Consider the following 24,273-nt stretch of genomic DNA (forward strand, 5'->3'; position numbering starts at 1 on the left):
TTCTCTTTTTTCTTCCTCTCAAATCTCTCTCTTTCTCTCTTTTCTTCCTCTCAAATCTCTCTCTCTTTCTCTCTTTTCTTCCTCTCAAATCTCTCTCTCTTTCTCTATTTTCTTCCTCTCAAATCTCTCTCTTTCTCTCTTTTCTTCCTCTCAAATCTCTCTCTCTTTCTCTCTTTTCTTCCTCTCAAATCTCTCTCTCTTTCTCTTTTTTCTTCCTCTCAAATCTCTCTCTTTCTCTCTTTTCTTCCTCTCAAATCTCTCTCTCTTTCTCTCTTTTCTTCCTCTCAAATCTCTCTCTCTTTCTCTCTTTTCTTCCTCTCAAATCTCTCTCTCTTTCTCTCTTTTCTTCCTCTCCTCTCGTATCACTCTCATTTCACTCTTATCTCTCCTCTCTTCCCTTCTTTCTTTCCTTCCTATCTTCTTTCCCTCTTGTGTTACTCTGAAATCCCTATCATCATCCCTCTTTTCCCTTCTTTCCTTTTCCTCTTGTTTCACTCTCTCCAATCGCTCTAACAACTCTTCTTCTCTTCTCTTCCTCTCCTCCCTTTCTTCCTTCCTCTTCTCTCGTATGACTCAAATCACCCGTTCTTTCCCACACATCTCTTCCTCCCCTTTCTCTTTCATTTCCTCTCTTCGCTAATCAACTCTTACTTCTCCTCTCCTCTCTTCCCTTTCTTCTTCTTTCCTCTTCCCTTCTGCCACTCCCAAAGACCCCAACGTGACCTGGCGCTTAAGATCTCTCCTGTGGGTTGTTTACTTTCCTTTCCCTCGCCCCTCCTGATGCTTATGATGATGATGTTGATGAGGCTGATGATGACGTTGATGCTTGCTCGGGCACATTCCACCAAGCGTGAGAAATGTGATGAGAGAGCAGCGTGAAGCGTGATTTATGGCCTTGTCCGATGAAGGGGGGGATGGGGGGGGGGGGGGGCGGCTAGAGAGAGAGAGAGAGAGAGAGAGAGAGAGAGAGAGAGAGAGAGAGAGAGAGAGAGAGAGAGTTAGTCAATCAGGCGCGGAAGTGATGTAACAGATTGAGATACAGTTCATTGCGGGGCGTGGGAGCAACAACAACAACAACAGCAACAACAACAACAACAACAAAACAAGCAAACAAACAAAACATTAAAGGCTATTCAACTCTATATATCTCTTCTCGTAATACCATTAAAAAAAAAAAAGTTAATTAAGAGAAAACCGAAGCAACCTCTAACTGACGTGATCTCTCATAAATCGTGTGCTGGGGACGCTTCACTTCACTCACTCATTTTCACTTCGCGTCACTTCACTTTATTAATTCGCTTTCGCTGTTGTGCTTTCGCGTGCTCAAAGTTTTTTTTTTTTTCCATTAGTTACGTAGAGAAAGTGAACGTCAACTCTCACTGGCTGATCTAACCTTTCGTACGTTGTGGTCTTGTTGACATTTCGTTGTACTTTCACCTTTTTGATTCTTCACACAAACATTCTTCTTTTTTTCCTTTCAAGTCAATCTCTTTTTCGCTCCTTGTCTGTCCCTCTCTATAAATCTTTGAACTGAATGTACTCCAAGCAACTCAACCTCACGTCTAAACACAAACATTTATCCTCTTTTCTTCCTCTCAAGTCTCTCTCTTTTTCGCTCCTTGTCTGTCCCTCTCTATAAATCTTTGAACTGAATGTACTCTAAGCAACTCAACCTGACGTCTAAACACAAACATTTATCCTCTTTTCTTCCTCTCGTCTCCCTCTTTCGCTCCTTGTCTGTCCCTCTCTATAAATCTTTGAACTGAATGTACTCCAAGCGACTCAACCTCACGTCTAAACACAAACATTTATCCTCTTTTCTTCCTCTCACGTCAATCTCTTTCGCTCCTTGTCTGTCCCTCTCTATTAAATCTTTGAACTGAATGTACTCCAAGCAACTCAACCTCACGTCTAAACACAAACATTTATCCTCTTTTCTTCCTCACGTCAATCTCTTTCGCTCCTTGTCTGTCCCTCTCTATTAAATCTTTGAACTGAATGTACTCCAAGCAACTCAACCTCACGTCTAAACACAAACATTTATCCTCTTTTCTTCCTCTCACGTCAATCTCTTTCGCTCCTTGTCTGTCCCTCTCTATTAAATCTTTGAACTGAATGTACTCCAAGCAACTCAACCTCACGTCTAAACACAAACATTTAACCTTTTCTCTTCCTTTCAAATCCCTCTCTCTCACTTTCTTTTTCTGTCCTTTCTTTTCCCTCTCTTCATTTCCTCTCTTTTAACTCTTTAAACTGTACACACTCCAAAATACTCAACCTGACATCTAAACACGAACAATATTTTTCTTTTCTTACTCTCAAGTCCCTCTCTCTGGCTCCTTTTCTGTCCCTCTTTATGAAATCTTTGAACTGAATGTACCCCAAGCGACCGAACCTCACGTCTCTACACAAACAGGTCAAACTGAATAAACCCCCGTAAGCTATTCAATTAAGGGAGTCTGATCCATCTCCTCTGCACGAAGTTGATCACTGAATAAGCTCCCGCTGATGTAACCTCACGTTCTCCCTCCTAAGAACACAATGAATGGACTGACGAACACACTATTTAAGCAAACTCTGATTCACTCTTCACGCACGAGTCCTCTGCTTCAACTATTACTTAATGAACTTACTCTTTCAGCAAACTCAAAGTCAATCTTCACGCACGAGTCCTTTGCTTCAACTATTACTTAATGAACTTACTTTTCTTTGTTTTCTTTTCCTCTGTTTTTTGTATTTAATTTCCATCAATAACGATCACTAACAAAGCTCTCCTCCTCCTCTATCCTAACCTAACCTAACTTACCCTAATCCATTCCAGGTTCCTTTTCTTATTTCTTTGATCAGGAACATTTAACAAACATCTGGTCTCTCTCTTCCCTCCTAATTTAGTCTAACCTAAGTAAACCTCTCATCTAACAACATAATCTAAATTCCTTCCTATATCTCTTTAATCTCCACTCATCAGAAACACAAACAAAGATCAAACTTCTCGTCCTTTCTAATCTTTCTAATCCTTCTCAATCATCACTTCTAACCTAACCTAACCAACCTTAGCTAATTTAACATAATCTAACCCTCTTTATAGATTCCTTCCCTCACTTCTAATCCTTCCTAACCTAACTAAACCAACCTTAGGTAACATAACATAATCCAACCCTCTTTAGACTCCATCTCTTACTTCTAATCCTTCCTAATCGTCCTTCCTAACCTAACCAAACCAACCTTAGCTAACATAACATAATCCAACTCTCTTTAGACTCCATCCCTTACTTCTAATCCTCCTAATCGTTCTTTCTAACCTAACCAAACCAACCTTAAGTAACATAACATAATCCAACCCTCTTTAGACTCCATCCCTTACTTCTAATCCTTCCTAATCGTCCTTCCTAACCTAACTATACCAACCTTAGCTAACTTATCCTAACCCTCTTTAGACTCCATCCCTTACTTCTAATCCTTGTTTCTAACCTAACCTAACCTAACCTTAGCTAACTTAACACAATCTAACCCTCTTTAGACTCCATCCCTTACTTCTAATCCTTCTTAATCGCTCTTTCTAACCTAACTAAACCAACCTTAGCTTACGTAACATAATCCAACTCTCTTTAGACTCCATCTCTTACTTCTAATCCTTCCTAATCGTTCTTTCTAACCTAACTATACCAACCTTAGCTAACTTAACATGTCCTAACCCTCTTTAGACTCCATCCCTTACTTCTAATCCTTGTTTCTAACCTAACCTAACCTAACCTAACCTAACCTAGCCTAACCCTAACTTAACATAATCTAACCCACTCTACAGTCCTTCTCCTATACCCGAGACCGCTATCTAGCAACACTAACAAAAGTCGGTTCTCTCGTCTCGCTATCCTGCTTCGTTGACCTTTCCTTTATCTCCTCCCATCCAGCACAATATCAAAGGTGAGTTACGTGCCTACAAAGGTGATACAGGTGTGGCGGCGCAGGTAGGCAGAGGGAAAGAGGGTCACACAGGTAGGATTGGATCGGCTGGCCCCCCCTGATTGAAAGGAAGCGCGCAGACAGGTATGTGGCACAGGATATGAGGTTAGGTGGAGGTGACGTCAACTCCGAGTACCTTCCAGACCCACATTGTGACCCCATGATTCTGTTTCTTGTGTTTTGTTTTATGGTTGATTCTGTTTTTTAAGTGTCTGTTTCTATGTCTGTTTTCTTTTTTATCTGTCTGTTTTCTGTCTGTTACTGTTTATCTGGCTATTTCTGTTTTGCATGTCTTTTTTGTAGTTATTTCCTTTATGTCTATCTGTTTTCTAAGCCTCTGTTTCTATGTCTGTTTCTGTTTTGTCTGTTTTCTTTTTGCTCTTTCTGTTTTCTATGTCTGTTACTGTTTGTCTGGCTATTTCTGTTTGCATGTCTTTTTTGTGGCTATTTCCTCTAGGCCTATCTGTTTCTACGGCTGTTTCTGTTTCCTATGGGTGTTTCTTCTCAATTTTTTCTGTCTATGTCTGTTTCTGTTTACTAAGGCTGTTTGCTCTCTATGGGTTTTTCTGTTTAAGTCCGTTCTGTTACTATGGTTGTCTGTGTCTTCTGTGGCTGTTGCTCAAGGGTTCTGGGTTCTGTTTTCCTTTTGAACTTTTACTGTGACCTTTTATTCTGTGGTCTATGGCTGTTACGCAAGGCTTGAGGATTTCCTTTATAACAGACAATCTCTTTTTTTTCCATTACTGTCACCTCTTATATTTTCCATCTGTTGTATGGATTTTTTCTCATTTTTGGATATTTATTTTAAGCAGACAGTCTTTCTCTTTCTTTCCCTTACCGTGACTTCGTATTCTATTTCCTATGGCTGGTGTTCATGTTTTGTTGATGTAATTTGGGGTATGTCCACTTAACATAGCTTTCAGACTTCCATTTTTAACATATTAAATAATTTTCTTTTAAGCAGACAGTCTTTCTCTTTCTTTTCCTTACCGTGATTTCGTATTCTATTTCCTATGGCTGGTGTTCATGTTTTGTTGATGTAATTTGGGGTATGTCCACTTAACATAGCTTTCAGACTTCCTTTTTCAACATATTAAATAATTTTCTTTTAAACAGTCTTTCTCTTCCTTTCCCTTTCTGTGATTTCGCTTTTATTTCCAATGGCTGGTGTTCATGTTTTGTTGATGTAATTTTGGGTATGTCCACTTAACATAACTTTCAGACTTTCATTTTTAACCCTTTATCCTTTTTTCTTCTTTTACTGCAGCTTAAGTCTTTCAGTATTTCATTTTCAACTTCTTCCTTTACCTCGTTAGCGCCATTTCCTTTCATTTCCTTTCATTGGGGTTGTATTCTAACACTGATCCCCAACGTATTTCATTCCTCCCTTAAACGTGATAGTCTTTTTTAACCAATTAAAAGAAAAAGGACTAACCAACCACTTCACAAACACATACACACACACACGAACTTACACTCATAGTCCAAAGTTATCTCATCCATTCATTCTTTCCCTTCTTGTAACATTCATCCATCTATCCATCTCTTCCCTTCCTTCTTGTACCATTCTCAACCTCAACCAAATTATCAACCTCATATGGAACCTCAACCCACATTCCCTTCACACATACGTTCATTCATTCCTTCCCTTCTTTTAACATTCATCCATCTATTCATCTCTTCCCTTCCTTCTTGTACCATTCTCAACCTCAACCAAATTACCAACCCCATATGGAACCTCAACTCACATTCCCTTCACAAATACGTTCATTCATTCCTCCGTCCCTTCCCATGCACACACGACCCCTCAACATTTCCCTGACCTCAATCTGGCTCCCCCTCGTGACCTGACCAACCTCCCTTCCTCCCACCTCCACGACATAACTTCCTCCCTCCCCCCCTTCCTCCTCCACTCTCTCCCACGCGTACACATACCTATTACTGCTATACTTCCTACGTTACGTCTCTCATTGTAACTTCCTTCCTATCTGCAAAACTTCCTCCTACTCCTTTTTTTCCTTCTTCTGTACCCAAACACCCATATGATTCTCCTTTTTCCTTTCCTTTTATCCTAACACACATATACACACACTTCTAATGCCTGGTAATCTTATATATATTGCCATCTAGTTATTTTTATCCTATCTTCTTTTGTGGCTGTTTCCTTATTTATCTTTGGTACATCTACGTGACCCCTTCTTCCTCTCCCTTTACCCTATTCACTAAGTAACTTCTATTCTAACTTCATTCGCCGCCTGTTCACTATCTATTGTTTGCATATTCATAACTTCCTTTCCCTTCCCTTCCCCTTCCACCCTGTCAACTCCTATCTATTTCACACACACACACACACACACACATACGCCTCTTCCCTGCTACTGTCATACTACCTTCCCGCCTAACTTCTCTCTCTCTCTCTCTCTCTCTCTCTCTCTCTGGCATGAATATTACAGTTTTTTTTTTTTTTTTTGGTAACAGGTGAATGTAAAAGAATGAAAGGGAAGCAGACACATATACATACATACATACATTCATACATCCCCCCCCTCCCCCCACTCACAACCCCCTCCCCCCCACAAACACTAGGAGGAACGTTACGCCACATTACAACCCCAAAATTCCACACGCACACGGACCCACTGACCCTCACCCTAACAACCCCCCCCCCTAACCCTTCCCCCACACCCTTACCCTTATACGCCCATCGTGCCCACCCTTGCGTCAAAGAATTCCTATCCGTTCATTACCACCGGGACTCACCTTGCGGTCCTAGGGGGGAGGTGGTGCTGGTGGTGGTGAGGGGGGAGGGGGGGGGAGCAGCGGTGGTGGTGGTGTTGGTGGTGGTGTTGGCGTCCTCTTCTATATACGAATCCCTCTTGCTGTTAATCCTCCTCCTCACACTGTTTTTAAAGCACTCCAAACACCTCCCGCCGCACTACACAACGCACGGCACTGCACTAACACTAACACTACCAGCACTATCGCCGCGTCGCTAGCATGGCCCTGGACGGACGCTGAGGGACGTGGAGGAGCGAGCAGCCGCGTCGGGGTCACCTGCCGCCTCCTGAGTGAGCGTTGGAGTCACCAGCTGGAGGCCCGCACACGCGACCTCCAGTTTGGTGCCCCGTTTTCTTTAGCGATTTGAACTCTTGCCGCTCCTGAAGGCTTGTGGGAGGTTGTTGGGGCTTTCGTGGGTACTCTTGAGGGTTGTGGGGGTTATTAGGTTCTTGTAAGGGAGGTTAAGGTGCAAAAATCATGGTTTGTGGGGGTCTTTTATGCTGATTTGGTGCGATTCGCGGAAATAGCAACGTTTCACGACTACCTAAGCGGCCGCAGCCAATCAGGAAGTCCAAAAAGTGGTGACGTCACGGCCAATGAATGACGCTGCGCATAAACAAACTCCGTCACGCCAAAGGACCAATGGGATGACTGGAACGCGGTGACGACACAAAGAACAGCCAATCACAAGCCCGGATTCTGGTGACGGAAGAGTTTGACGAACCCAGCGAGGGTCTCCACTGCACGCGGGGACCAGCAGCGCCGAGGCAGCCAGCGGGGAAGGTCAGCGTCCCCCTCAGCGCTGCCCCGTGAAGAAATAGGGAAATAGAGGAGAGCTGAGCGTCGCACCTGTCCCACCTGTTCCTGAATCAATACTCATTAACGCTCCACTCAGGTAAGGACGCGAGGGTGATGTGTGGTGGGAGTGAACGTGTTAGTGACGGGAAGTGTCGGAGAGGAGGGGGAAGGAGGCGGGGCGGTGCGAGTCTTGTGTGTGTGTGTGTGTGTGTGTGTGTGTGTGTGTGTGTGTGTGTGTGTGTAAGTCAAGGGGAACACACACACACACACACACACACACACACACACACACACACACACATGAAATACACACATCTTCCTTTCAATATTTTTTCTTCAGTATACCCTAAATTTCCATCTCTTTCTCCCTTTCCTTACTAACTTTTCCCAACAGTGTCCAGTTATAACACACACACACACACACACACACACACACACACACACACACACACACACACACACACCTGCCCGGAACTCACTGACTCGCTAATGATCCGGGGCGTTCAGGTGTGTGACGCGGGACAAAACACTACCACAATGAATGCTCCCTTTTCCTCCTCAAAGGTTAATCCGCCTGAGAGGTCGAGGGCGTGAACACAGAGGGGCCAGAACACCCTTTAGGAGGAACAATTAACGCCCTTTAAAGGATCATTAGCTGGAGAGAAAGACAAAAGAGAGAGTACCTGTGTGAGAGTTCGTGACAAGGCTAACAGTGTGTCGCTAATATAATCCTCCGTCAAGCTAAATGGTCTTTTTTTTTAAGGGCAAACTAAAAGGATTGTTGCAGCATCATTCAGAAAAGATTTATGCCTTGAAAGTCGTATTAGTTAAGAGAGAAAAGGAAAAGTTGATGTAGGAGAATCCGATACGGTGCTAATCCTATGTCTCCAATATGTAATCACTCTATGTTAGGTTTAATGAGAACATAAAAAGGATCGCGGAACTATGAAACAATAGACGCCTTGGAGACAGAAAAAAAGAGACGTTCATGGAGGGGAATCAGATACCAAACAAACACGATGTCTCCAATTATAATCACTGGCTTTTAGGTTTCAAAGAAGAACAAAAAGGACTGAGAAACAATACACGCCTTGAAAGTTGCGTTAGTTAAAGAGAAAATGAAAACTTGATGAGGGAAAATAAGTTACAATGCCAACACAGTGTCTCCAAGATAACCCATTCTTTCACCGTCTGTTAGGTTTTAAGGGAGAACAAAAACGAACGTGGTATTTTTAAGATAAAGAAATATACACACTGAAAGATGCATTACCCGAAGAGAAAATGGAATACCACCGCACAGCCTGATCGGTCTTGAGGGAAAACACACACACACACACACACACACACACATACACACACACACACACGCACACACACACACACAAAAAAAAAAAAATGCATTACCCTCAAGAAACGATGGATGTCTCGGAAGTGTCATTAGTCGAGAAGAAAACAAAACCGTCACGTATACAAGAATGAACAACAATGCTAACGCCGAGTTGAAGACAGATACAAAACAAACCTTAACATTATTTTTTTTTTTATTCTTGCTCTTTGTTGTGTTTCCTTAACCGTAAAAAAAAGACAAAAGTTCCATTAGTTTGAGACGTAAAAAAAGAAAAAAAACAATCCCAACCCAGTGTCTCCAAGATACTTATAATGCTTTCTTTCACTGTCTGTTAAGTTTTAAGGGACACAAAAACGAACGTGGTATTTTTAAGATAAACAATAAAAGCCTTGACAGTTCCATTAGATTAAGATATAAGAAAAAAACAATTCCAACCCAGTGTCTCCAAGATAATTATAATCCTTTCTTTCAGTGTTTGTTAGCTTTTAAGGGACACAAAAACGAACGTGGTATTTTTAAGGTAAACAATAAAAGCCTTGAAAGTTCCATTAGCTTAAGAGATATGAAAAAAACCCGCATATTACGGATTTTTTTTCTTGATGTATTCCATTGATTGTAAAAAAAAAAAAAAAGAAGTTAATTAAGGGACACAAAAACGATCGTGGCATTTTTAAGGTAAACAATGAAAGCCTTGAAAGTTCCATTAGATTAAGAGATATATAAAAAAAAACATCGCATATTACGGATTTTTTTCTTCTTTCTTGATGTATTCCGTTAACTCTAAAAAAATAAAAAAAATAAAAAATAAAAAGCCGTTGCATTAAAAAAAAAATGCAAATGAGTTAAGGAAAAACAAACAAACTGTGAATGACCTGCAACGTTAACGGTATAATTAGTTCATTAACCGTGAAGAAAGAGGCGATAGGTACACTACTCTAAGACAAAGGATATAAAACAAACGATGAATCATAAAGCAAATGGGAAGGAACTGCAGCGTCAACAATATGATGATTTCCTTAACCGTGAAATAAAAGCCGAAACATAAACTACATCAGTGTTAGTTTTTAAGGGTGAACCAAAAGGACTATGATATTTTTAACCCAATAAACGCGTTGAAAGGTAAAAAAAAAAAAGAAAGAAAGAAAGAAATAAAGAAATAAAGAAATAAAGAAATCCCAAAGACACAAAATAAACGGTCTATCTCCTTAACCTTAAAGACAACATTAAACTATACCAGTGTTAGTTTTTAAGGGTGAACCAAAAGAACACAATAAACACGTTGAAAGGTGAATAAAAAAAACAATAAATCCTCTAAGACACAAAATTAACAGTCTATCTCCTTAACCTTAAATATCAGAGTTAGTTTTTAAGGGTGAACCAAAAGAACTATGATATTTTTAACACAATAAACGCGTTGAAAGGTAAAAACAAAACAACAAAAAAACAATTATATATCCATAAGACACAAAATTAGCGGTTCATCTCCTTAACCTTAAAGAGTTAACATTAAACTATATCTGTGTTAGTTTTTAAGGGGGAACCAAAGGAACTATGATATTTTTAACACAATAAACGCGTTGAAATATTAAAAAAAAACTATATATCCGCTAAGACACAAAATTAACGGTTCATCTCCTTAACCTTAAAGACTTAACATTAAACTATACCAGTGTTAGTTTTTAAGGGTGAACCAAAAGAACTATGATTTTTTAACACAATAAACGCGTTGGAAAGTTAAGAAAAAACTATAAATTCGCTAAGAAACATAACGGTTTATCTCCTTAACCTTAAAGAAACAAGACGAAATTCAAATCTAAAACAAGGAATAGAAAAAAAAAATATGAATCAGGTGCCTCATTAGCGCTCCTGTGTCCTCAATCCGCGCGTCGTGAGAGTCGGAAAAAGCTGTCCAAGTGCTGTGTCGGTGCGGTGAAGGCGGCGGTGGTCAGGGCTTGGGACCACAGCAGCAGGGACGAGGCAGGGAAGGAAAAGAACAGCCGGCAACCCTCTCACGTACACACATACTTACATATCCAGCCGCTGCCAGTTAGTGTGTGTGTGTGTGTGTGTGTGTGTGTGTGTAACTGTACCATGGGAGAGGAATGGCGGAAGGGAGGGAGAGAGGGAGTGTGAGAGGAAGATATACGTGGGAAGAAGAGGCGGAGGAAGACGAAGATGAGGAGGAGGAAGAGAGGAGGAGGATGGAACGAGGTGATAAAACAAAGAAGAAAAAAATGAGAAAATGAAAAAGAAGAACAAAAGTAAAACGATAAAACATGTAACAAAGAAAAAAAAGAAAACAAAAACAAAAGAACAGACGGAGGAAGAAGAAACAAAACAGAAAAGAAAAAAACTTAAACCATAAAAAAAACAGATGTAGAAACGGTAAACAGAGATGGACAGGTGAAAAAATACAAAAAAAGAGAAGAAAAAAGGACAATCATAAAAAAAGAGATGTAGAAACGGTAAACGGTGCAGGTAGGGGAAAGGGGAAGGATGAAGGGTGGGGGAACAGGTAGACAGATAAATGGACAGGTGAAAAGATACAAATAAATGAGAAAGAGGAGAAGAAAAAAGGACAATCATAAGAAAAGAAAAGAGATGTAGAAACGGTAAACGGTGCTGGAGGGGGGAGAGGGGGAAGGGGGGAGCAAACAGGTGGATAGATGGATGAACATACAGAAACAAACAAGCAAAAACCGACAAAAAGGTAGAAAGTTAAAAGACAGGAAGGAAGAAAGAAAGAAAAGGATAACATTAGAAAGATCGATAGAAAGAAAGAATGACAAAGAAAAAGAGAAAAAGAATGAGAAAAAAACGAAAGGAAAAAAGACAAAAAAACACAAAAAACTGGAGATAACAAACACATAACAAAACAGCTGACAGACATGATAACAAACAAAAACAAAACGAAACACCTGAACTGACGTAATAAAAAAAGATATAGTAACAAAATGACAATAAAAATAACACAATAACATAACGAAAAAAAACTGAACTGACGTGATAACAAGACATAACAACAAAAACAATAATAAAAATAACAACATAACAACAAAAAAAACACCTGAACTGACGTAATAAAAACAACATAACAAAATAACAATAACAAATAACACAATAACATAACAAATCGCCTGACTGACATAAGGATAACAAACAAGACTCTCACGCTCACCTGTCCGATCCTCCGCAGGTGTGTCGCCAAGATGATGAACAGCGAGTTTGTCTTGGAGCTCATCAGCGTCTTCCACACCGGCCCTGTAAGTGTTGTTGTTGTTATTATTGTTGCTATTATTATTATTATCATTATTATTATTCTTGTTACTATAAGCATTACTATATCATTCTTTCCTTTCTATCTATCTACTTTTTCTATATTTCTTTCTTTCATTCTTTCTCTCTGTCTGTCTTTCTATTTTTTCCTTTTTTCTTCTCTCTTTCTTTCTTCCATTCATTCTTTCTTTTTGTCTCTCTCTCTCTCTCTCTCTCTCTCTCTCTCTCTCTCTCTCTCTCTCTCTCTCTCTCTCTCTCTCTCTCTCTCTCTCTCTCTCTCTCTCTCTCTCTCTCTCTCTCTCGTCCCCAGGTGGAGCCCGGGTCGTGCGTGCAGAAGCTGGTCGGCAATATTCCCACAGGGGTGATTCTCAAGGATGTCACCCTCGAGGTCCACGGTGGGGAGCTCATGGCCATCCTCGGCTCCAAGGGTGAGGCGAATTGACACCCTCCTCCTCTAGTCAGTCAGTCACCCTCACGCACCCTTCCTCCCTTAGTGATACACCCTTGCTCGAATCTCCTTTCTTATAAATACACTCTTGCCCATCCTTTCACCCTTGCTCACCCTTCCTTTCTTAATGATTCACCCTTGCTCGCCCTTACCTAATCCTTGTCCACCCTTACTCATAGATACACCCGTGCCCATCCCTACTGATATATCCTTACACATCCTTCCCCTGGTAGGATAAGCGGTATACACTCCACACTCCACAATCACACTAACTCCATCCCAGTCAACACAAAAGACCAAATGAATCGATCCACGAAAACGAGACAACCCATCCACAACCACAACCCTCACAACTCAACCAAAACCACCACAACCAATAATAACAGCCAATAACAAGATCTAACACCAGCAACCACTTCAACCACCACCACTAAGAACCACCACAACACCCCTAACAACCATAATTCAACAACCACCACAACCCCCAAAAACCATCACCACCAACCACCACAACCACTAACAACCATAATCACCAACCACCACAACCCCTAACAACCATCATCAACAACCACCACAACCCCTAACAACCATCACCACCAACCACCACAACCACTAACTCCACCACTCCACAACAGGCAGCGGTAAGCGGGCACTTCTGGAGGTCATCTCTCGGCGTGCCCAGGGGCCCACCAGGGGACAGATCCTGCTCAACCACGTCCCCATGTCCCTGAGGCTCTTCCAGGACTCCTGCGGCTACGTCACCCACAAGACGCAGCTCCTGGAGGGTCTCACCGCTAAACAAACCCTGGACTACGCCGCCAAGCTGTCCCTCAGTGCAAAGGTACGCCAGTGTCTGCCTGTCTGTCCGTATTTTTATGTGTGTATGTGTGATGGGGGTAAGGGAGGCGAGGGGTAAGGAAGCTGTTGTCTTTATGATGTCCAAGGAAGGGAAAACGAGGTAAGGGAGGCCATGGATAAGGAAGTTATTGTCAGTTTGATGCTAAAGGAAGGGAAAATGGGGGTAAGGAAGGCTAGGGGATGTATGCATGGTGTTTAGGGGCTGGGGTAAGGGTGGTAAGGGATGCTAAGGGGTAAGCAAGCTATTGTTCATATGGTGCTAAGGGAAGGAAAAGGGAGGTATTGGAGACTAAGAGTAAGGGAGGGTGATACGTGACCCTTCTTTTTCCATTAACTCATTTTATATTTAAGACCAAAAACTATAACCATTTTTGTCTGCCACTAATATATCGCCCCATCAACCCATTTTACACTCAAGACCCTAAACTACAGACAAGACAACTTTTTCTCCATCACATATATCGCTCCATTTCACTCCTTTTTTCCCCTCCTGACGGTGCGCAGATCGGCAGCTCCTTGCGGTCGGCTCGTGTGCGGCAGGTGTTGGCTGACCTGGCTCTGACGCAGGTGGCCAACAGGATGGTGGACCAGCTGACGCCTTCTGAGTACAGGCGGCTCGTGATCGGCGTGCAGCTCATCAAGGACCCGCGTGAGTGTTACCTGATGCCTGTTACACCTGTCTGCCTGTGTTTACCTGTATATGTGTGTGCGTACGTACCTGTAGGCTTGGTGGTTGTGGTGTGTGTGTGTGTGTGACTGTTTTGTTTTGTTTGTTTTTTTCTTTCTCTTTCTCGACCTTTATATTTTACCTTAGTTTGTGTGTTTGTTTGTTTGTCTGTTTGTCGCTTTCTCCTCTCTATCTCTCGACCTCATTATTTACCTGACTTATTTATCTTTCATACACTTGAAGTTTGCTTGCCTGTGTCTCCTGTCTGTCTGTCATTGTCTGTGTCTGTTTCTCATAATCTATTTTCATCTTTTCCTCTTCCATCTAAAAGCGGTTCATTCATTATCCTTTTTCCCCTTTATCCTTTCAGAACCTACATTTTTTTTTGCCATGTTGCTCTCTGTTCCTTAATGTTGAACACTCATATAGGTTCTTTTGTAATAAATAGCTTCCTTTTTATCCCATTCTCCTTCCCCTCTGTTCGTAATTTTTCAAACTCTTAAATACCTTCTCCTGTAGTATTCTCCTTCCTCTTTTCCTCATAACTCTCCCCTGTTCCTCCCTTTCAGACCCTTAAATACCTTCTCTTGTAATAATCTCCTTCCTCTTTTCCTTAACTCTCCTTCCGTTCCTCCCTTTCAAACTATTAAATACCTTCTCCTGTAATCATCTCCTTCCTCTTTTCCTTAACTCTCCCCTGTTCCTCCCTTTCAAACCATTAAATACCATCTCTTGTTATATTCTCCTTCCTCTTTTCCTTAACTTTCCTTCCGTTCCTCCCTTTCAAACCATTAAATACCTTCTCTTGTTATATTCTCCTTCCTCTTTTCCTTAACTCTCCTTCGGTTCCTCCCTTTCAAACCATTAAATACCTTCTCTTGTTATATTCTCCTTCCTCTTTTCCTTAACTCTCCTTCGGTTCCTCCCTTTCAAACCATTAAATACCTTCTCTTGTAATCATCTCCTTCCTCTTTTCCTTAACTTTCCTTCCGTTCCTCCCTTTCAAACCATTAAATACCTTCTCTTGTTATATTCTCCTTCCTCTTTTCCTTAACTCTCCTTCCGTTCCTCCCTTTCAAACCTTTAAATACCTTCTCTTGTAATATTCTCCGTCCCCTTTTCCTTAAGCCTCTCCCCCATTCCTCCCTTCAGTGGTGGTGTTGCTGGACGAGCCGGCGTGGGGCCTCGATCCCCTCAACACCTACTTCGTCATCTCCATCCTGAGCAACCACGCCAAGAAGTACAACCGCATCATGATCATCACCATGGAGAAACCCAGGTGAGGGGCGCGTGTAATTAACCTTTGGACAGCTTCTTTTATCTTAAGCTTTTAATTCTTCTCATTCTTTTTACTTTTATTAACCTTCTGAAAGCTATTATTTTATACGTCTTCTGGTTCTTATTCTATTTATAATTCTAATTCTTTACTTTTAACTGGCTCTTTTTAGTAACTTCTAAGTGTAAAATCGCTCCATTATCTGTTATTGTTTTACTGTCTGCTCTTCACCTTACACACTTGCCTCTTATCTTGCTAAACATTCTTCTATCTTTTTTTCTTTCTTTCTTTTTCCTTTCTTTTTTTATCTCTTATCGCTTGCTTATCACTAAAACTTCATGTCGTTGTCAAGTCAAGTTCTGTCGTGTCTGGATCGCACTGGTTTTATGTTTACGAGCAACAAAAAAACAATATCAACAATCTGTTTTCCTCCTCCACTATTGCCTCTTGCTTTCTCATCTTTGTCCTTTCCTAATGCGTTTTATTCTCTCCATCCTAATCCTCAGCCTTTTCTTTCGTTTTCTCATCCTTCATTCTCTTCTCTTCCTGTCCGTTCCAATCCTCAACCTTATCTTCGGGGCACATCTCTGTTTCCTCGGGCTTCCCAATTCTCTTTATCTTATACTCTCCTGTCCGTTCCAATTCTCAACCTTATCTTCGGGTCACATCTGTTTCCTCGGGCTTCCCAATTCTCTTTATCTAATACTTTCCTGTCCGTTCCAATCTTCCACCTTATGTTTTGCTCTCATCTCTATTTCCTCCGCCTTTCTACTTCTCTTTATCTTATGCTCTCCTGTCCGTTCCAATCCTCAACCTTATGTTTTGCTCTCATCTCTATTTCCTCGACCTTCCCACTTCTCTTTTCCTTATAATCTTTAGTCCGCTCTAATCCTCAGCCTCTCTTCGGTTCTCATTCTATTTTCTCCGCCAGGTCGGACATCCTGCCGTTCCTGGACCGCGTGAGTTACCTGTGTCTCGGGGACGTGGTCTACACAGGCTCCACCAGGCACATGATCGACTACTTCAGGAGCATCGGATTCCCTTGCCCAGAGCTCGAGAACCCGCTTATGTATTACCGTGAGTACCCGACTGGCTTACTTTGTCTATCTTCGAGCCGCGATTTCTCAGTATGAAGGGGATTTTTGTTTTCTTCTTTCTCTGTCTATGTCTGTTAGTTTCTGTCATACCTACTTTTTAACACACGTAAAACTACATATGAGACAACTGTACATATGACTACAAACACCTATATGCTCCTGTTCTCCTGTGATGTTTGCATACTTCGTCGCTCTTTCCCAAATCTACTTCGTATCGTCTATAACACCACAAAGTTAATGCCATTTTCACTACATATTGCAAACACCTTTACTTTCACCTGTCCTTCTGTCTCTCTATTAGTGTCACTCTACCTTCACATAACAGTACGTCTATATTACCCTTATCTATTTCGTATCATCTATACCACCACAAAGTTAATATCATTCTCACAACATATTGTAAAAACCTTCACTCTCACCTGTCCTTCTGTCTCCTTAATTATGTCACTCTACCTTCGCATACTTCGTCCCTTTAACTCTAATCTACTTCGTATCGTCTATAACATCACGAAGTTAATGCCATTTTCACTACATATTGCAAACATCTTCACTCTCACCTGTCCTTCTGTCTCCTTATTTGTGTCACCCTTCCTACAAATAGTTCGTTCCTACTTAACCGTTAACCGTCTGTAACACTAAACTCTTTTACTCACCCGTCCTGCCGTCGTCGCCAGTGTGCCTCTCCACGGTGGACAGACGGTCACGGGAACGCTTCATCGACTCCAACAACCAGATCGCGGCGTTGGTGGAGAAGTTCAAGCTGGAGGGAGGCCCGTACCGCAAGTCCTCCGCCCCGCCGCCCGACCTGGACCACCTCGAGCACAAGGTTCCGCTCTCCGCCTACGGTCGCCCCGGGGTCTTCTCCACCATGATGGCTCTGCTCGGGTAGGCCCTGGGGGAGAGAGGGAGAGAGAGAGAGAGGGAGCTGTGATAAGAGGGTTTTTTAAGAGTTTCATGAGTTTTTGAGGGTTGTTACGCCTTGGATTGGTATAGGAAAACTTTCTTCCTTGCATCTCATGACAATAATAATGATAATAATGATAATAATAATAAAAAAATAGCATGACCTTAATAAAACAGAATAATAACAATGACGTAGTAAAAAATTAGTCCTTCTCTACATACCTTTTTAATATCAAGCACATTCACCATCCTCTTGTCTCTGTCCTTCCTCCCTCCAGCCGCGCCTTCGTCATGCTGTCGCCCTGCAGCGGAGTGGGCCTGCAGCAGCTCTTCTTCAGACTCTTCCTCCTGCCGACCTACTTCTTCCTCCTCTGGAACTTCTACTTCGGCCTGGAGGTTAGTGTTCCGTGAGCTCTCCGTCCCTTGCTGTGGTGCTCGTCCCAAACAGTCACCAGGAGGCCTCTGGGGGCGTGTTCAGCGATGACGCCTGATTTTACAAACGTGGTATTAGTCTTTAGTGACAATAATGGGGCTGATTTGTCTTTTTTTACCCGTATTTCTAGGCGCGGTAAGTTGGTTTTGCTGATTTTTTATATAACTCTTTTACGACTGAGTTTGTAACATGTCGAATCTGTGAAAATCCAACATTTCTAACCAACTGGGAGCGGTGAGTAGCGGTCTTTTATTTGCACTCTTTTTGTTGCCCTTAAGCCGTCTCCTTTGTTGTAAAAAAAAAAAATCCCAAAAATGGAATGAAAATGCCAAACTGGTCACATAACTGTTAATAAATACTAATAGACCGTTCAACAGATATGGCAAATGTTTAATTCGAAGGAGAAAATGAAAGTGAGAACGATGTGAGAGAAGTAAAAGAACGAGAGAACATTGATTATAGAAATGGAGGGACAAAAGGGCAGGGTAGTCAATGTCTTAAAGTACACAACAGACAAACAAACATTAATAAAAAAAACAAGTAGAATGATGATGAGGGGAATAGCCTTTGGGTCGTATTATCAAACATTTCGTCGCCCATGAACACAAATTTGACAAGGCTTTCATAGGAGTTGTGGGCATTTCCAGGAGTAGTTTTATGACCCTGGTGGTAGTCTGACCCTTCCTTTGTACCGTGAACCTAAAATACCACTCATGAGAACCCGACTGATCCCCTTTTCGACCTTTGGAAACAGTTGACTTGAAGGGCGAAAACGTCTAACAATACCAGCCTTTGCCTCTTTGACGAATATACCTTCCTGACGCAGCGTTCCTCCTCCTTCCAGTCGTTCCAGCGGTCGTTCCAGAGTCGTGGGGGTCTTCTCTTCAACTGCATGGCCGGGACTGCCTTCCTCGCCACCGCCGTCACCGCCAAGACCTGTGAGTGTTTGTGAGGTAGATAGGTAGACCATTTTTTTTTTACAGCAAAGGAGGATGATGATAGGTAGCGTGTAATGATGATAGGCAGAGTATAATGATGATAGGTCGAGTACAATGATGATAGATAGATTATAATGAAAAACACCTCTCGGACAAAAGGGTACAAAAAAAGTGGAAATATCACCTCAACAACACAACCTAAAACACAACGCAATGCAACACAACACCTACAAAAACAACACAAACACCTTAAACTAAAACAGGAACACAGAACAGCCAAAAAAAAAAAAAAACACTCGGACAAAAAAAAAAATTACACCCCCTTAAAAAATAAACCTAATATCTAAACACCACAAACAAAAAACAGGAACACAAAACAGCCAAAAAAAAAAAAAAAATTACACCCCCTTCGAAAAAAAAAAAAAAACCCTCTCCTAATATCTACTCAACAACTTCCCGATCCTCCTAGTCACGTCCCTGCCTCCTTCCCTTTCACAGTCGCGCCGCTCAGGACCCGCTATTACCACGAGGCGAGGGAGGGGCTGTACAGGGGCCCGCTCTTCATCCTCACCTACAACCTCTTCTCGCTGCCCCTGTCCTACCTGAGCGTGATGGGAGCAGCCGCGGTGGTCTTCTTGTGAGTATGGAAGGGGAGGAGGAGCAAAGACAGAGGAGAAGAGAGAAATGAGGGAGAGATGAGGAAAAGGAGGAAACACAGGGGAGAGAATGCAGGGAGAGATGAGGAAGAGGAGGAAACACAGGGGAGAGAATGCAGGGAGAGATGAGGAAGAGGAGGAAACACAGAGGAGAGAATGCAGGGAGAGATGAGGAAAAGGAGGAAACACAGAGGAGAGAATGCAGGGAGAGATGAGGAAGAGGAGGAAACACAGAGGAGAGAATACAGGGAGAGATGAGGAGGAGTAGGGATAGGCCGAGAGGAGAACCCAGGGAGAGATCAAGAGAAGTAGGAAGGGATATGCCAGATTGTCGTACTCAGCCTCCTATGTTGGCCGATATCCGACACAAAAACAGCCTCCTCGACCCCAATAACTGCCTTTATATATAGTTATCATTAAAATGGTTAATTATTGGTGTTTTTTGATAATAGCCATGGCTTAGAAACCGGTAAATACGAGGCTCTGAGTACGATAATCTGGCAACGGTGGGCATAAGGTAGAAGGGACGGGGTACATTATGCTTTCCTTCACATCTTCTGCTTGAGGGTGATGGAAGATGCCAGGGTCTTCTTGTGAGAGTGAGTGAGTGGGAGTGAGTGCAAGTTTAGAGAGGAACAGAACTAGGAACAGGGTGTATCCATAAGGTATAAGGCATAGTACTTGCATGTTTAAAATAAGACACAGAGGGAAAGAAGAGTGGGAGTGAGTGCAAGTTTAGAGAGGAACAGAACTTGGAACAGGGTGTATCCATAAGGTATAAGGCATAGTACTTGCATGTTTAAAATAAGACACAGAGGGAAAGAAGAGTGTGTTGCATAACGACAGACGGCGGGGACGATTAGAAGAAGAGGGCATGATGATAGACAGAGTATAACGAAAAACACCTCTCGGACAAAAGGGTACAAAAAAAAAAGACTGTAAACATCACCTTAACAACACTACCTGGAAAATAAGGGGCAGACGCTTGGGGGAAGGGAAGTTTCCATCGCAATTCTCCTTTCTGCCACTCACAACAGTAAACTATGGGAGCACTCAAGGAAATGATTCTTCAACCAATCAAATATTTGGCAACACAACACCTACAAAACAACACAAACTAAACATACAACAGCAGAAGACACACAAAGAAACAAAACTCCCTTGCAAACACGAGATTAACCCTCCCAGAGCACCACAGGAACCTACTTTCACGAAGCTCAATCCTTCTTCCTCGGGCGAGCAGCGGACTCTTCCTCGGGGACACTGAAGTGGAGGGACCGGACTGGATGGGCTGGGTGGTGTTTGGCTCGGTGCTGTGGGCGGTGTGGGCCTTCGTGGAGCAGCAGACCATCGCCCTCATGATCATCGTCAAGTCCTCGTATTCGGCTGGCGCCACCTCCGTCGCCCTCACCACCCTCAACCTCCTCGTGGCCTCGGCGTCCCTCAGGTGAGTCTCGGGTTGCTGCTCTTCGTCTGCAGGTCACGTGGTGGTGCCGGTGAGGCTGAAAAAAGAGGGATATATTCTTAAACGTTTCGGCGCTTAATCCCGTACAGTTGACACGGTTTTTGTATGAGTTGTTGGCATTTCCAGGGGTAACTTTATGGCCCTGGTGGTAGTTTGACCCTTCTTCTGTACCATGAACCTAAATATCACTCATTTCAACCTGATTGATCTCCGTTTTGGTCCTTGGAAATAGTTGATGTGAGAGTCAGAAGCGTCTAAGGATACCGACCAGAAACAGTGACAGTGGATGAAAGTTTGCAGTTGACCTCTTCTTCTTCTACTACTACTACTACTACTACTACTAACAGTAACTATAAGGGGTGGCTCCGGCATGGCTTTAATCCTAATTCTCGTCCCTTCCTCCCTGCAGGTCACTCGTGCGCCTCCCCGACTGGCTCTACTACCTGGGTCACGTGATCGTCTATCGCTACGCCTCGGCTGTGCTGCACGAACAGGCTTTCCTCGACCGGCTGACCAACCTCCCCATGAACGGCAGCGTCCTGTGCCCCGACAACAACGCGGAGTACGGCTGCCGCTACAGGAACGGCACGTACTACCTCCTCGAGCGCTACCACTTTCCCGAGAACGGCCTTGACCTCGGCAGGCAGGACCTTGATCTCTGGTCGAACTTCGGGCTTTCCTTCGCTTTCTTCGGCGGCATGTTGGTGCTGAACCTGGTGCTGTACCTGGTGCCGCTGCCCTCCTTCATTAAGTCCAAGTTCAGGGACTGACGTGGAGGCGCCCATCACGAACTGTCTCCCAGTCCACACATGCCCAGGCTGAGGTCCACGGGCTGGTGATGACCGTGACCCGCAGTGTTTCCCTCGCCGGATGAACCTTCCTCACGGCGGAGATTCGTTTAGTGAGTTGGTGCGACGTGTGTTGTCGGCGTGGTGGCGGGGCGGCTGTGCGTCACGCCGGGACGTGTCGCCGCGGGGCACGACGCCTGGCACATCTCTCCGGGAGGAGGCCGTCCCGCTGCACTCTGTTTCGTGATGCTGAACCACACACATACTCCAGGGACGGTGTGCACCAGTAAACCCATTACACTCAACAGTTTCCTTCATATTGTATCATTATCCTAATATCGAAAGCCGGGCGACATGAACAGATTTTACGTACGAATACCGAAGCTGATCACAGAGGCCGCGCACAGCTTACCTTGTAGCGGGTGCTACAGGATCAGCATGGATCTAGCGCATAGACTTCGAGTCCCTCGCGTCGTGATTGGGTTTGAAGCGAAGCCCGCTACAATACTCCCCCCTCAGCAAAAACGTCCCGTTGCAATGAGAGGGGACGGCCCGCCCTGGAGAGTCGTACAGGAGGGGGGTCGTGTCTCGAAGGTATGGTGGCTTGAGTCGGTCGATGGAGACCCAGTCGTCGCTGCCCTTTATACGAAGCAGGAAAGCTTTCTTCTTTCTTTGGATGACTTCGTAGGGGCCAGAGTAAGGGGGGTGAGGGGTGGTGTGTGGGCGTGGGGAATCTTCGCATTGCGGTCACCTTGTCTGGTAGGGGTGAAACGCCTGCAGGAGAGAGATGGTGCCCCAAGAAGAAGAAAATATGAGGATGTGGTCTATGTAGCAGGCGCAGAAGGGTAAGTCACCTAGGATTCCGTCCATCATCCGTTGGAAGGTGGTGCCAGAGTTTCGGAGGCCAAAACAGCTGTAATTAAATGTGAAGGTACCGAAGGGCGTGGTGATGGCGGTCTTTGGGGATGTTCTCCGGGTGGGGACCTGGTAGTAGCCCTTCAGTAGGTCCAATTTTGAGAAGATTTTGGCGCCGTGGAGGAAGGAGGTGATGTCGGCTATGTGGGGCAATGGGTGGTGGTCTGGCTCTGTTCTTGCGTTGAGGCGCCTATAGTCCCCGCAGGGGCGGAGGGAGCCAGTCCTTCTTCGTAACGATGTGAAGTGGAAGTGGTGACGCCCAGGGGCTTGACGCCTTCTGGCAGATGCCTAGACGCTCGAGCTCGGTGAAGGTACGTTTTGCTGCGGCGAGCTTGTCAGGGGCCAGACGACGAAATTTGGAGAACACCGGGAGGCCTGATGCCTTCATATGGTGGTAGACTCCATGCTTTGCCGGATGTTTTGGCTGTTGTCGGAGTTCTGGCTTGAAGACATCGGGGTAGGTGTTACGGAGGTGAGCGAAGCCGTCAGTCACTTCGACAACCTGTAGGGCGAACTTGGTGGGAGCGGCGGCGATGGGGGTGGTGGTGAGGGAGGCTGCGTCCACCAGTCGACATCTGGCGACGTCCACGAGGAGCTGGTAGTGGGCTAGAAAATCTGCCACAAGGAGGGGAAGAGTGACGTCTGCCACTATGAAGCTCCATTCGAATGTGCGGCCGCCGATTCTGATATCCAGGTGCCGACGGCCGTACGTTGGTACAGGTGTGCCGTTGGCAGCGGCGAGTTGGATGTTGGACGCCGGTTGATGGGGCTTCTTCCATAGTGCAGGTGGCAGGAGGGAACGGGGAGCGCCAGTGTCGACCAGGAAACGCACCCCCGTTGCAGGATCGGAGAGGAAGAAGCTGCCTTGCACACACTTCCGCCCCTCACGGCCTGTGGTCTCATCTCCAAGCTTCTTGGCGGGCCGTGTGCCATATTCCCTCCTCGAATTCCTTTCTCGGCTGATGAGTACAGTCCCCCTGTCCCTGTAAGCTCCTCTTCAGCCTCACACGGGCAGTGGACTCCAGTCCGCGCTTCTCGGCGCTGGCACTACGTCTATTTTCTTCTCTACCTATCCTTTTCTCGCTGCTGTCTCCAGGTACGAGTTTTACAACTTTGACGTGTGGGCGGTGGTGGTGGTGGTGACGCTGGTGGCGGGGGTCCTGGCCTCCTGGCTCTGCTACAGGATCCTTCGGGCCCTGAATGGCTGCTGCTGCCGAGCAAGGAAGGCCAAGAAGGACTAACACTTGGCACACCAGTGTTCGGCCACTTGGAATACGCTAAGAAATGCTTTCTATTGTCAAAGAAACAACCAAGACGATGCAAAATGCACAGAGCGTCCCAGGACGGTGTACTGTTACCACGCTGTTCTGTAATCTTAAAGAAAATTACGATTGAAAAATAATGTACTAAATACTGTGCAAATTTCTCTCTTCAAAAAGCATCTGGGTGTCAACAGGCTGAACAGAGTGCTGAGGAAGCTTCCTCTGACTTGAGACATTCCTGTTTTTTTTTTTTTTTAGTATTAGAATCCTAAAAATACTGAATAGTGCTTGAGTAAACACCGAACAACGTCTTACATACAGTTTCCATATAATAAAAATATGTTAAGGTTTGTAGGTAAGCTGTCGAGTGTTTTACTTGCCTGATTTGAATATACAAAGCACGA

General features: G+C 43.9%; 3 protein-coding genes across 7 annotated transcripts in view; 2 read left to right on the top strand and 1 right to left on the bottom strand.

Annotated features, from left to right (window-relative positions):
• Nucleotides 1-7,053, bottom strand: part of LOC127007860 (ATP-binding cassette sub-family G member 8-like) — a 111,770-nt gene extending 104,717 nt beyond the window's left edge. The window contains exon 1 of the mRNA XM_050879266.1: nt 6,724-7,053. The gene's annotated coding sequence lies outside the window, so the exon portion shown is untranslated. The remainder of the gene's footprint in view (nt 1-6,723) is intronic.
• The window catches only part of LOC127007861 (UDP-glycosyltransferase UGT5-like), an 84,157-nt gene that overhangs the window by 19,156 nt on the left and 40,728 nt on the right, over nt 1-24,273 (top strand). The window lies entirely within an intron of this gene.
• Nucleotides 7,471-22,007, top strand: LOC127007863 (ATP-binding cassette sub-family G member 5-like). Its single transcript, XM_050879277.1, has 13 exons — nt 7,471-7,636; nt 12,084-12,150; nt 12,474-12,591; nt 13,247-13,452; nt 13,974-14,118; nt 15,289-15,415; nt 16,344-16,489; nt 17,184-17,394; nt 17,691-17,808; nt 18,690-18,783; nt 19,282-19,420; nt 20,683-20,886; nt 21,314-22,007. The coding sequence occupies exons 2-13, from the start codon at nt 12,097-12,099 to the stop codon at nt 21,672-21,674; spliced, it is 1,923 nt and encodes a 640-aa protein (XP_050735234.1). The 5' UTR covers nt 7,471-7,636; nt 12,084-12,096; the 3' UTR covers nt 21,675-22,007.

Source organism: Eriocheir sinensis, chromosome 36 (assembly GCF_024679095.1).
Source record: "Eriocheir sinensis breed Jianghai 21 chromosome 36, ASM2467909v1, whole genome shotgun sequence".
Taxonomy (NCBI): domain Eukaryota; kingdom Metazoa; phylum Arthropoda; class Malacostraca; order Decapoda; family Varunidae; genus Eriocheir; species Eriocheir sinensis.